This window comes from Ictidomys tridecemlineatus, chromosome 7 (assembly GCF_052094955.1).
Source record: "Ictidomys tridecemlineatus isolate mIctTri1 chromosome 7, mIctTri1.hap1, whole genome shotgun sequence".
Taxonomy (NCBI): Eukaryota; Metazoa; Chordata; class Mammalia; order Rodentia; family Sciuridae; genus Ictidomys; species Ictidomys tridecemlineatus.
The window spans coordinates 171,303,806-171,317,539 of NC_135483.1; the positions used below are offsets into that span (position 1 = coordinate 171,303,806).

A 13,734-nucleotide genomic window follows, 5' to 3' on the forward strand; every position below is an offset into this window, starting at 1 on the left:
CTCAGTAGTTTTGATTTGCACCTTCCTGATTGGTAAGGAGATTGACCATTTTTTCATATATTTGTTAGCCATTTGTATTTTTTTTTCTTTTGAGAAGTGCCTTTTTAGATATTTTGTCCATTTGTTTAGTATTTATTAGTTTGTCTGGTTAAGTTTCTTTTAGTAATCCCCTATCAGGAGAGTACCTGGCAGATTATCTTTTATTCTGTAGGCTCTCTCTTCATGCTATTCTTTCCTTTGCTGTGCAGAAGCTTTTATTTTAGTGCCATCCCACTTATTAATTCTTGGTTTTATTTCTGAAGTGTTAGGAGTTTCATTAATCAGCACTTACAAAATAAGTATGTTGGAGTTCTAGCATTTCCATTGTTTCTGGAATGGTCTTTCCTTGATACACTGAGTTGATTTTTGTATAGGGTGGGAGGGATCTAGTTTCATTCTTCTTCAGATCAGTTTTCCCAGCACCATTTGTTTAAAAGGCTATCTTTTCTCCAACATATGGCTTTGGCATCTTTGTCATGGACCATATGACTGTATGAGGATTTTAGATCTGTTTTTATGCCAGTACCTTGCTGTTTTTATGACTGTAGCTCTATAGAATAATTTGAGATCAGGTATTGTGATTCATCCAGCTTTGCTGTTGTTGCACAGGATTACTTTGGCTATTCTGGGACTTTAATTCTTCCATATGTATTTTAGAACTGTTGATTCCAGTGTCGTTGTTGTTTTTGTTTGTTTGGTTTTTGTGGTGCTGGGAATTGAACACAGGGTCTTGTGCATTCGAGGCAAGCACTTTACCAACTGAACTATACCCAGCCTCATCATTGGTATTTTGATGGGAACCTAATGGAATCTGTAATCTGTAGATTGCTTTTGGTAATATGGCCATTTTGATGATATTAATTCTTATCCACGAACATTGTAGGTCTTTCCATCTTGAAGAGATTCTGATAGATTTTTTTAAATGCCCTGAAATTATCAGTTTATAAGATTTTCTTATTTAAAGAATTTTGCTTCAGTATATCTTAGTTATTACTGATATGGATACAATGTCAAGTTTACAGGTATGATAGGCATTTTAATAAATACTAAGATGAAGCTTTTAAGTGATCACTTAACTTTTACTTATGGAGTTTTCATGTTTGTTTTTTAATCAGCCTTCCATATAGAATATCAAAATTTGATATAAGGAAATTGCAAAGTCATTCTGTATCTTTCAGACACAATACACATTAAAATGTTTTGAACTGTTTTTCTAAAAATAAAGCAATCTAAAATAAATGATATGAAAATCATGTATAATTTTTCCCATTCTTTTTTCTTTGTAGGGAAGCAGCACGAGAGTGTCGTAGAAAGAAGAAAGAATATGTGAAATGTTTAGAAAACAGAGTGGCAGTGCTTGAAAACCAAAACAAGACACTAATTGAGGAGCTAAAAGCACTTAAGGACCTTTACTGCCACAAATCAGATTAATTTGGGATTTAAATTTTCACCTGTTAAGGTGGAAAATGGACTGGATTGGCCACAACCAGAAAGACAAAAATAAACATTTTATTTTCTAAACATTTCTTTTTTTCTATGCGCAAAACTGCCTGAAAGCAACTACAGAATTTCATTCATTTGTGCTTTTGCATTAAACTGTGAATGTTCCGACACCTGCCTCCACTTCTCCCCTCAAGAAATTTGCAGCGCCAGGAATCATGAAGAGACTTCTGCTTTTCAACTCCAACCCTCCTCAAGAAGTAATAATTTGTTTACTTGTAAATTGATGGGGGAAATGAGGAAAATGAAATCTTTTTTTAAATGATTTCAATTTTAAATGATTTCAAGGTTTGTGCTGAGCTCCTTGATTGCCTTAGGGACAGAATTTCCCCAGCCTCTTGAGCTGAAGTAATGTGTGGGCCGCATGCATAAAGTAAGTAAGTTGCAATGAGGAAGTGTTGATTGCCAAATTGACATGTTTTCACATTTTCATTGTAAATTATGTAAAATTGTTAAAAGATACACCCTCTAAAAAAGAATTTTAGTATGGTGTTGAAGAAATTAGGAATGAATTCGGAGTACTTTCTCTGTATGTTCTTTTCTTTAGTACGGAAAAGTTGTCCTTGGTTCTTAAAAAAATATTCTGTATTTAACGATAGCTCTTTCCTAGGGCAGTTGTTGCTTCTTAATCCAGTTCTGGGTGTGTTCAGCATTTTTGAATACATTAAAAGAAGTAAGCAACTGAATGAAAAAGCATGTCATTTGAATTTTAAATTAAATCAAAGTAAATAAAAGTACAAAGCTTATTTTAGTTAGTATTAAATCTTAGTAAAAAGATGCCGGCTAGTAAACCATCCCTTGAGTTATATAACAAGGTTTCTAAATAAAAGTTTTTGTCCTCGCCTTCAAAAATATTTATATTGTCACTCATTTACTTAAAAAGATATTTCTAATTTGCTGCTGCCCCTTGCACTTACATTGTACCACCAACAGAAAAGCCTTCAAGATGTTAAAGAAAACAAAGTGATGTATATTTATGTGTTATAGAAAAATACTGATTTTTAAATCTTTTCCAGATTCACATACTTTTATCAGAGAACCTCTAGTGAATTTTTTAAGTGAAGAAGTGATAAGGATATGGTTCTAAGAAGTACAGTGTTAGATGTGCACAAGTAAAGTAATTTTCCTCAGAATCTACAGTACTATAATATTTGGACTATCATTCTTACAAAACATTTGTTTTCTTCTTAAAAGGATAGTTATGTTTTATGTTTCCAATATGCTGTATAGCCTTTGTCAGTTATAAAGGAGCTACCTATTTTAATTTCTGGCTATAACAGTCTGTATTTGTATGTATCATACATTGTTTCCAGTAATATTTTTAATTAACTCATTTTATTCACTAAGCTTGATAAATTTAAAAGTTACCCTTTAAAAGAAAAATATAAGAACAAGGTAGATTTTTTTAAATTGGAGACTGATGTGATGTTAGATTATGATTTTTTATTTGAGAAGGAAATTCCTTTTTAAAAAGTCAAGCAACTTAGAAAATTAGTTTCCTATTTAGTCATAGTTTATTTAAGAAAGTTAAATTTGTTTATCATGATAACATTGTGCAGATACTAGTATTAGTTTATTGGGTCCATTTTTTAAAAAAAGATTTTTAATATTTGTAAATGTTATATTTTTGTTTGTAACAAACCATTGTCTTTTTTCAAGGATGAACAGAGTTTGTGAAGGAGCATCATTCTAAGAATTGAGTGATGTAGTCTTTATATTTGGACAGTTCACCAGATTCTCAAGAAGGCTTTCAAACGGCTGTAAAGTTTGATGTTTGTCCTGCTGAGCTTATGGGGAAAATGATAGCATAAAAATTGTTTGTATACCAGCATAGATATCATTTTCTAACCTTGGTGTTAACAGAAACCAAGCAAAAATCACAAATATGTTCACAAACTGGAATTATTTCACATTTAGTCAGAATGTCAAATTGAACATATTGAATGTCTTTTATAAGTGAAAAATTGGTGTGTAGCAAGTTGTAATCTCTAAAATTGTCCAAGTTTTCAAAAGTTGCGGCTTTCTACTTAACTAGGAAGTTGGTGGTCCTCTTGGTCCCTGATAAATTAAGGCAATCACATTCATATTACCTGGGTGCATTTATAAGTTATAAAGACCTGTTCTCTGTACCTTGAGTATGATTGCACTGGTTTGAAGTCAGTTACTTAATAATGAGGTGAGAAATGTATTGTGTTGCTAAATCTGTTTTAGACTCTTGGAGAGACTTGAAGATTTCAGTTTATACAGACAGAAATCAAGCATCTTTTGTGCAGGCTTTTTTTTTTTTAATATGAGAATAAGGAAAAAAGTGTGTTTTTAAGCTTGTAACTTTGAGAATCTTTATTAAGAAAATGACATAATAAAAAAAAATCTTGTACCAAGAATATATGTGGCCACATAACCAGTAATAAATGTTTTTCTCTTCATATTGGCCAAAAGGGAATGAAAATATCATAGGAATCTGTACATATGCTACTGATTTGCCTAGAAAATAGCAAGTTTGGTACTGCTCACTTTGCAAATATAGGGCCATGTGGCACTTTTATCTATAGGACAGATTAACTAATAAAAATGATTGGGGAGGGGTTTATTTTTGATATATTACTCATGAGTTTTCATGCTTTGATAGCATTTAACTGAAAAGTGGCTTAGAAAGGGCTAGATCCAATGTGCTCACATTATCATGAGATGCAATTTTAAGTTCATTCTTTTTCAAACTCAAGTACCATATTGGCAACCATAATATTGTCATAGGTGCTCTGTTTGTTTAGATATGGGGGGGTGAAGAAATGGCATTTGTATAATATATGTGTACATATATATATATATACATACAGTATATAATCTAAAGCTCTGAGAGCTCTTAAGTCAGGAATGCTGAGTATTATAGTATATTGAGGTCAGATGAAATTTTACATTTTTATGTGTCCTATTGCATCCCTTCTGATAGTTTCTATGACTGCATTACTCTGGCACTCAATGATTGATTTTATCTTCTAATTTTCTTCCAAGTATTTTATTTTTTCATTAGTTTTCTTTGCTACTAGTCACTTGAAAAGTTCTCCCCTCTCCCCAAGTTTTTTTTTTTTTTCTTTTTCTGCTTTGTCTCTGGCAGCTATTAACAGTGGTAAGAACACTTTGAAGATAGCTTTTAAAAGAAACCACTGATTTTCAAAAATCATCCTGGGGGAGGAATTTTATTGTTTTATTTGAGCAGGGATTTTGTCAGAAAATGTGTTTTGGCAGTAGGTCAGCAACAGTGCTAGTATCTGAAAGCACAATACCAATCAAGCAGGCTGTCTGATCAGAAGTCATCTGGCTAAAGTTTGTCTTGGGACTAATCCCTACTGTTTGACCATTTGTGACAGGTGGAATCATACAAAGGCTTAGGAAAAAACAAGGCTGTATAAACCAGGATGCTCTTACTTACTTGAAGTGACTTCAATCTAGATTTCTTCTAATGTTTAATAAAGTTTTTAATTCTGTGATCAACTATAGTCAGCTAATTAACAAATTGGCCTCTGTTTATCAAAAGCTGCTTCATTTTGCAGGACTTACTCATGTAGTAGAAACAGTAATTATATACCTTTTCATTTCTTCCCAATTTTGTTGCTTTTGTAACCCAGAAAACTGTTGGTACATTATTTCCCATTGACCTAAAACAAAAGTTGTATATTTATTTGGATTATATTTACATTAATTCTTTGTAAATGTTTGGTGTAACTTGCACTTTTAAAAAAGACCCAGTTTGGGTATCAGCAACTTAAGAAATTTCCTCATCCATCATCAATTGACTTTTTAGTCTTTCTCTTCTCTCCAAATCATGTGATGTTCTTAAATGGAAGCTTTTCATTAATTAAAACATTTAGCATCTAAAAGCTTGCCTTAAAAATGTTGTGAAAGCAAAAATATGGAAATTCTGTTTGATTATCCCAGTTTAAAAAAAGGGACTCAAACATAAGTTTTTTCATCATGGATAAAGACTGAAGGGAAAATAAAAGAACAATATTTGTTTCTAATTTTGAGTAACTTTATACTCACCCCAACATTAATATCATGTGTAGTTTGCCAAAATAATTCATTTTTCAGAATAGTAAAATATTTTTAAAGCAATTAAGTATTATTATGGGAGACCACAATGTAGTAATCATTTTTACTAAATTATTCTTATTTTTAAATTGGCTTTGTTAACATTCAAATGCTACCTAAATTTGAATTTCAGATAAGAAGGGGGAAGTATGAAGTGTGCTTTAAGTAAGCCTTTAGGTGAAAAATTATGAAATGAATTTGTTCACTCAGTTGTACAAAGAACAACTAGAACTTTTTATTGGGTGGCTTACATACATCTTGAATATTGTTAATATTAATAATATTGGGTTTTCAGTTGACTAGAGTCACTCTATGTATTAGGAACTGGTTTCCTTGACATTCTAGAATCAATGGCTAGGAGAGGCATTAATCCTTGAGGGGTTGAACATATCATTAAGTTGAGTCAGTATGGAAGAATTCATACAAATCAAACAGGGTGCTGCAGTTCCATCTGTCTCATCTGCTTATGATAAGTTCTTACTGATGAGTGAATGTAGCTTAAGCCTTTGTATGGGTCCTCGGGGGGCAGACAAACTTAAGAGGGACCAGATAACATTTGAATAGAAGAATTATATTTCAGGTGTTTTAGCTTGAAATTTTATTTTTTAAAAAAAGAAAAATTAAAAAAAAAATAGAAAAAAGCCTGTGAAGCAAGTTGATATTATAAGCAGGCAGAAATGTTTAGCACAGAGAGAAAATATTGACCTGTCTGCATCCTTGTACTATGGGGTGCAGATCCCAGCTGGATAAAACATGATACATTTTAAATTATTCTCACCAGCAGGTAAAAGGAAAAAAGAATAGTCTACAGGAAATATCTTTAAAAAGGGTCAAAGAGTAGGCAATTCACATTTTGCCTACTTTTACAGGCATTAATTTTTAATTGTCTGTAGAAGCATGGCATTTCTAAGCTGTCTGAGGAGCATCTCAGAGCTGTGAGAATAAATCTGAGATGGTTTAAAAATTGGTAGGGAAGGAAGAAAATCCCTGTAGATAATATGTTAATTAACCACACGAAACGATCTACCATTGTGTTGGGAGGTTTTATTTTCTTACGTTTTAAAAATTGAATTGGTAAATGCTTTATAGACATATTTTTATCCAGGTTGCCACTCCAATGTGTATGTAATAAAATTATTTATATTAAAAGTGGGAAATAATTTGTCAACATTTTTCTGTGAGTATAGATTTATTAGGGGTGGCAAAGAAGAGTGCTAGTTAGCAATTTTCCATTGTGAAGTTGTCCTTGACTGATTTTTATGCATCCCTTGTAATCCTCCCTTCCCCTTCCAGCAAAAGGAATTATTTCTAACCCAGATGCATCCCTTGAAACTTTTTAGAAACAGAATAACCAGGGAAGTTCCTAGAAAGGTGTTTGGAGTGTTTGGTTTTTTGTTTTTTCCTTGAGGATTAGTGTAAAGAATACCTCCCCAAAAACTATCAGCACAAAACAGGGTATCAATTTTTAGCTCTGATGTTTCTATTGGAGTTGAATACTAAGTAAATATAAGATTCCCTACATTCTAAAAACATCCCTGTTTTAATTTTTTATCTAAATCTTTTTGTGCTTTATGTGTAAAGAAAAAATGTACTGAGTTACAATGCATTTTATTAACACTATGTACATAGTAGCTGCTTTGTGTTCAGAATGGTAGCAATTGCTTTGTATATTAAAGTGATTCTTGTGAATTTGTGAAATATTGTCATAAAGTGCTTTTTCTTACTGTAATCTTTGTGGTATCAACTGTCATAATGCCCTTTTTACACAAACATTTATGTGCAGACACATAAATATGCTTTTTAAAACTCTGTAAGTCTCTTTTTTGGGGATGGGAATCTATCTTTTTATACTTGCTTGTCAATCTTAAATCATATTTTCTTGGACTTGGGTTTATTTTGTTAAGCAAGCAGAAGTTACATTAGAGTATTATCACAAGCTTGTGTTGCACAGCAGTTAGAATTACATCTTCAGTTACTTAATTTTACTTCACTCCTAGTTAGCACAAGACTTTTTGAGTAAGCTAGAACAGTACCCTATTTGAGGATCTGGAGATGTTATTGTTCTCCTGAGATACTAAGGAAAACATGGCCAACTCTCTCCAATGTCATAAAATGCATGTTTGCATGGAAAGAAAAGCGAGAACGTCTGTGATCACATAAAATGGAAGAGAAAGGAAGGAAATGTGGTTATTCTTTGCTTGAGGCCTAAGAACAAAAGATTCTCTCCCATACTATATTTGAAATAAGGTTTGGGATTTCTGAAAGTAAGTAGTTAATTTATTCCTGTGTATGGTATTCCTTAATTGCCAAGATATGTTTTAAGCCTGGTATACCTGCCACTATACTGAAAGAATTACATTTCATTTTTCCTCTTCTACATAGAGTGACCACATAATTTATTGTACAGAGATGTTTTTGAGCATGAACAAGTGATATTAATTTAAAGGGGACAACAGGCATAAATCAGATTATAGCTGAGAATGTCAGATCATGTGGTCACCTGTAAACTGTGTTCAGATGCTTAGACCACCAGTAAAATCAGAATACGTGTCTTCTCTTCATATCTTTGTTGTTACTTGACAAATATTGAAATAAGAAAAGTCCCTTTCCTCCAAAATATTCAAGAATACAATTGTGATAACACAGGGATGACTCTTTCCTTTCCCCTGAATTCTAGACTCAAGATTTGTCGTTTCCACTCAGATTGCAAAACACGGGTCCCAAACAAAACTAATTTCACCTCCCAATCTTCCTTTAGCTGGCATGTTCTATTTCATAAATGGTGCTAAAGTCCACTAAATTGCCTAAGGCAGACCCAGAAAAGTACTGCCTTATATAAGTGCCACCCTTAATTTCTCTACATTTTATACATACTAACCAAACCAGATGAGAATTCTAACATCTAGTGAAAGAAGGGTAATTTCCAGGAGTTTGAAGGTTCTTTTTGCTTGGTTTTAATTTTATAATTCATGTAACAAAATTCATAATAGCACTATTATTATGAATTTTGTTACATGAATTATTATGTAAAGTGAACAATTAAGTAGTATTTAGTGCATTCACAATGTTCTATTGCCACTTCTATCCAGTTTCCAAATAGTCTCATCATGCCAAAATAAAACCCTGCACATTAAATAAATTTTCTTCCCATTTCCTTCTCCCTCTTGCCCCGGGGAACCGCCAGTCTGCTTTCTGTTTCTATAGATTGGCCAATTCTGGATACTTCAAATAAATGGAATCACACAAAATGTTTGATTTGTGTTTGGTTTCTTCATTGAACACATTCCTTGAGGATTACCCACATTATACATGTATCAGTACTTAATTCCTTTCTATAGCAGGATAAGTTTCAATTAAGTGTGTATACTCAGTTACCCATTCACTCTGTTGATGAACATGTGGATTCGTTCTACCATTAGTTATTGTGACTAGTGCTACTATGAATGTTTGTGTCCCTGTTTTTCAATTCTTGAGTGCATATACCATGGAGTAGAATTACTGGGTCGTGTGCTAGTTCTCTTGAACTTTCTGAGGAACCACCAAACGTTTCCTCAGCAGCTGCACCATTTTACATTCCACCATGGTCGTACGAGGGTTCCCATTTTGACACCTCCTCACCAACACTTATTTTACTCTTTGAATTATGACCACTCTCATGTGAATGGATGGACTCATGGTTTTTATTTGCATTTCCCTAATGACTAGTGATGTTTTTAGCATGTTTTAGCATGTTTTTGTTTGTTTACATATCTTTGGGGAAATGCCTATTTAAGTCCTTTGCTTGTTTTTTAACTGAGTTATTATTAGAATTTCTTATATATTCTGTATATTAGACCCTTATAATATTTTCTCCAATTCTGCCAAATTGATAATATCCTTTCTTGATAATAACAAAGGATATTGTTTTTTTATCATTTTTTAACAACTTTTTAAAAGTAATACTTACACTTGTAGAACACTTAACTGTGTATGCCTAATGCAGTGGTATCCACCTATAATCCCAGCAATTCGGAAAGCTGAGGCAGGAGCCTAGGCAATTTAGTAAGACCCTGTCTCAAAGAATCAAAAATGGTGGGGAACGTACATAAGTTTGTAGAATACCTCTGCGTTCAGTCCCCAGTACTGGGGGAAAAAAACACCATAGTGTAGCCATGTACTGTGGCTGGCACAGGCCTATAATCCCAGCTACCAAAAGACTAAAGCAGGAGGATCACAAGTTCACATTCAGCCTGGGTAATGTAGTAAGACCCTGTCTCAAAAGCTGGGGCAGTGCCAGGGTTGTAGCTGTGTGGTAGAGTGCTTGCATAGCATGTAGCAAGCCCTGGGTTCAATCCCCAGTATCCTAAAAAGGAAAAATTAAGATACAAATTCATGTGATTTTGCCAATAGAGCAGGGAGAGGACATAGAGAAGTACTGGGGAATGAAAGCGAACAAAATCTGCTATGTACATGTATGAATATGCCACAATGAATCCTGCTTTTATATATTTGTATATAATGTAAATGCACTAATTGTAATAATAAAAGATAAGCAGAGCAAGTGGATGAGGGAGGGAAAGTAATGGTACTGGGAAATAGATCAAATGATATGCATGTATTAATATGGTATAACAAATCCCCCTATTATATTGCACTGATTTATATATTTTGTGTGTGTGTGTGTGGCGGGGGGCAGTGCTGGGGATTGTGCGGGGCCTTGTGCATGCAAGGCAAGCACTCAAGTAACTGAGCTGTATCCCCAGCCCTGCACCAATAATTTTTTAACTCACATAAAAATTCATGTAATTTTGTTATTAAGTGTATGTTTTGTCTCACAATAGCTAAACTATAGAACCATCCTAGGTGTCCTTCAACAGATGAATAGATAAAGAAAATGTGGTATTATACACAATGCAATATTAGCCTTAAAGAAGAATAAAATTATGGCATTTGCAAGTAAATCAATGGAGCTGGAGAACATCATGCTAAGCAAAATAAGCCAATTCCAAAAACCAAAGGCTGAATGTTTTCTCATCATGATATGCAGATACTAATTCACAATAAGTGGGGAGGGGGGAAGCTAGGGAAGAATAGAGGTACTTCGGATAGAAGGTAGAAGGGAGTGAAGGGGAGGGGTATGGGGGTAAGGAGGATAGTAGAATGAATCTGGGCATTATTACCCTATATACATATATGACTATACAACCGGTATAATTCCACCTCTTGTACAACTAGAAGAATAAGAAATTACACTCCATTTATGTATCAAAATGCATTCTGTCATGTATAACTAATTAAAAATTTTTTAAAAGCATATGCTTTGTTATTTTAATATTCCCAAGAATCCACTTCTCTTCCTTTGGGCAAGGAGAAATAAAGCACAGAGATTGGGTAATTTAATAAGTTAACTGTGAAGGAATCTATTTTCCATGCACGTTTATGGGATTCCCTTTATGAACAGGGCACTATGTTAACACTTGAAATACAAAGTACACAGTATCATCATCTTGGTCTTCTGGGACCATAAATTGTATTTGCTAAGATAAAACATTCCAGAAAACATTATTTTGCCCTAAAAAGAAAAAAAATCTAGTGTTCAGTTTAGAGAAAGTATTTTGATGGGCTAGAATTTTAATCCTTTTGTGTGAAAAAACTTCCTGCAAATGGTATAGCAAGGCTCTGGCTAGCTCTGTTATAACTAAATCAAGCTATCCTTAAGAGGGAATCTGCTTAAACAAACAACAGCATTCATTCCAGTGGAGTGCTAAGAATCTGGTGCCATAAATATGTTTTAACATAGCATCTGGGCAGCAGTATATGACATTAATTGGGGGGAAAGTTACTGATACACACTGGATTACCTAACAGCACAAATGTTTAAAGAAATTAAGCTGGGGTACAGCAATCTGTATACGGGGTAAAGTTGGGAGTTCATAACCCGCTTGAATCAAACTGTGAAATATGATGTATTAAGAACTATGTAATGTTTTGAACGACCAACAATAAAAAATAAATAAATAAATAAATAAAATAAAAAAATTTAAAAAAAAAGAAATTAAGCAATGCAAGAGTCAAAGTTTATTAATAAAATAGGTTTGGACTAGGTTTTTATCTTTAACTTGAGGACAAAAACAAGCACACTTATAGTGTACATTTATCAGATAAATGAATACTTTTAACACAGTAAAAGGTATGTCATAATTTCATTTGTGGGACACTGTAGTATGCTACTCATTCATTTTCCCTCCCTCCATTCCTACATATACCTCTAAAGGACTCATTTCCCTGGCTTTTTGGGATGTTGGTGGCTGATGGCTCAACTTTGTCCCTCTAGTAGTACTGTCTTTAGCCCAGGGTTGTACCCCTTCCATTCAAACTAATCCACACTAGGGCATGAAGGCCCATCACCTTGCCTCAATATGGTCTAACTGCAGGGCTACTGCAGCTCTGAAGAAGGAGCTAAGGACTTTCCTGACTGCATCACAGCCCAAATGCTCCCTCTATCCCAATCATGGCTTCTTTATCTTGGGAGCCTTCCCATTTAAACTTTCTACAGCCTAATCTCCATCTCTCAGTCTGTTTCCCCAAGGAACCTGTCCTACAATGACATTTCAAACCCAAAGCCAAGAAAAGTCACTTGATTTTCACTCAGACAATCAAACTATTCCTGCTGATTTTTTTTTTCTTCCATGTTCTCTTTGTAGAGCAGGTTAGGGGATTTTTCAACCTTTTCTGATTCTCATGTTAATATTTTATGAAAATGTAATATATAATTCAATGACATCTTACCTCACTTTCTCACTTAGGACAGCATCCAAGTACCTTTCTGATACAGCATTAATAGTCCAGGGAATGTATGGACTTCCTGAAGCTCCCTACCCCTACCACTGTAATACCTATCTCCAATGCCAAAGAGCTTAAAGGAACTGAACTGCAATATATTCATTTCTAATATCAAACCTAAATGAGATTGGGTTTTCATTATAGTATTGGTGATATTGCCAGGCTTTAAATTTGTTTAATGAGAGCATCCCTGTTCATGGTATGTTAGCATCTTATAGACTCAGTGAGCTAGGACATTTTTATTCATGTGTATTTATCAGAATTGTGTTGAACTGGTATATCACAGAATACCCACAACTTTGAATTCACTTTTATTAAAGCAAAATCTTTATTTTAAATATATGTAGATACTAATATATTCTTGGGTATTTTCATATCTAAATATTCATCAAAAGGTTAAAAAGAAGGAGGTCTGATTGATAATATTTTGTAAAATGAATTTACCTCCGGTGCCAAATACCATATTGAGATTATAATAGTCTTGTGGTCTAAATTTGTTTAAGCCAAAAGTTCATGTATGGTGACTTCATCCATAAAGTCTATCAAAGATAATCATAAAACAAATGTAGCAAACACATAATCCAAAGATCAATACTCTTAATTTGGCTGTGACATACTAGATACTGAGGAAGCAACAATGAAAGAAGCAGAAATATTTCTGACCCTCCAGAAGCTGTCACCTTGCAGGGAATACTCATTGAATGAGCAATTGCAGGTACAAGACAGAAGCTACCTTCTTGTGGAGGGATGAGATTTAAAACTTTTTTTTCTTTTAACCTTTCATCCTATGCATTATAAGAGCACAAGGAAAAGGGAAAGCTTAGGAAATAAATAAACAAAAGCATGAGAAATGGCAAAGGTGAAGGGGAGCCACAGCTTTCAATTCGGAGAAGACAACTTCTCCACATTTTTCAAGACTTTAGGTACTTCCAAAAAATAAATAAGATTTTATTTTTATTTATTCCTTTGTTTACACTCCTAAGCCTGAAACTAAACTAAAAAGCAAGATATGAGACCACGCAGAAAACTCACAACTTAATTTCAAACAGACAAAAAAGTGCTTAGAATCTAAATGGACAAGATTTCAACAGCAACAATAGTCCAGGAAATGTATGTTAAACCTCAAAAAATTACAAAACTAGAATAAACATTATGAATCTCCAAATGTGTTTAAAATAAGCTACATGATTTAACCTTGCCAAAAACAACTCAGCTGGTTTAAAGTCACCTTTATATCAGCCCTTCACCAAGAGGGAGCAATGCAGGAGACAGAAACAGCATAAA

At 33.6% G+C, this 13,734-nt stretch overlaps 1 protein-coding gene across 6 annotated transcripts in view; it reads left to right on the plus strand.

The window, feature by feature from the left end:
• Creb1 (cAMP responsive element binding protein 1) overlaps window positions 1-7,437 on the plus strand; it is a 63,936-nt gene extending 56,499 nt beyond the window's left edge. For 4 of the 6 annotated variants that reach the window (XM_013362786.4, XM_005335116.4, XM_005335117.4 and 1 more), the window contains one exon: window positions 1,326-7,437. In XM_013362786.4, coding sequence (XP_013218240.1) covers window positions 1,326-1,470 — 145 coding nt within the window. In that variant the 3' untranslated portion in view covers window positions 1,471-7,437. The remainder of the gene's footprint in view (window positions 1-1,325) is intronic. The other 2 variants (XR_001230069.4, XR_005738090.2) reach the window with 2 other exon arrangements.
• The last annotated feature ends 6,297 nt before the right edge of the window (window positions 7,438-13,734 follow it).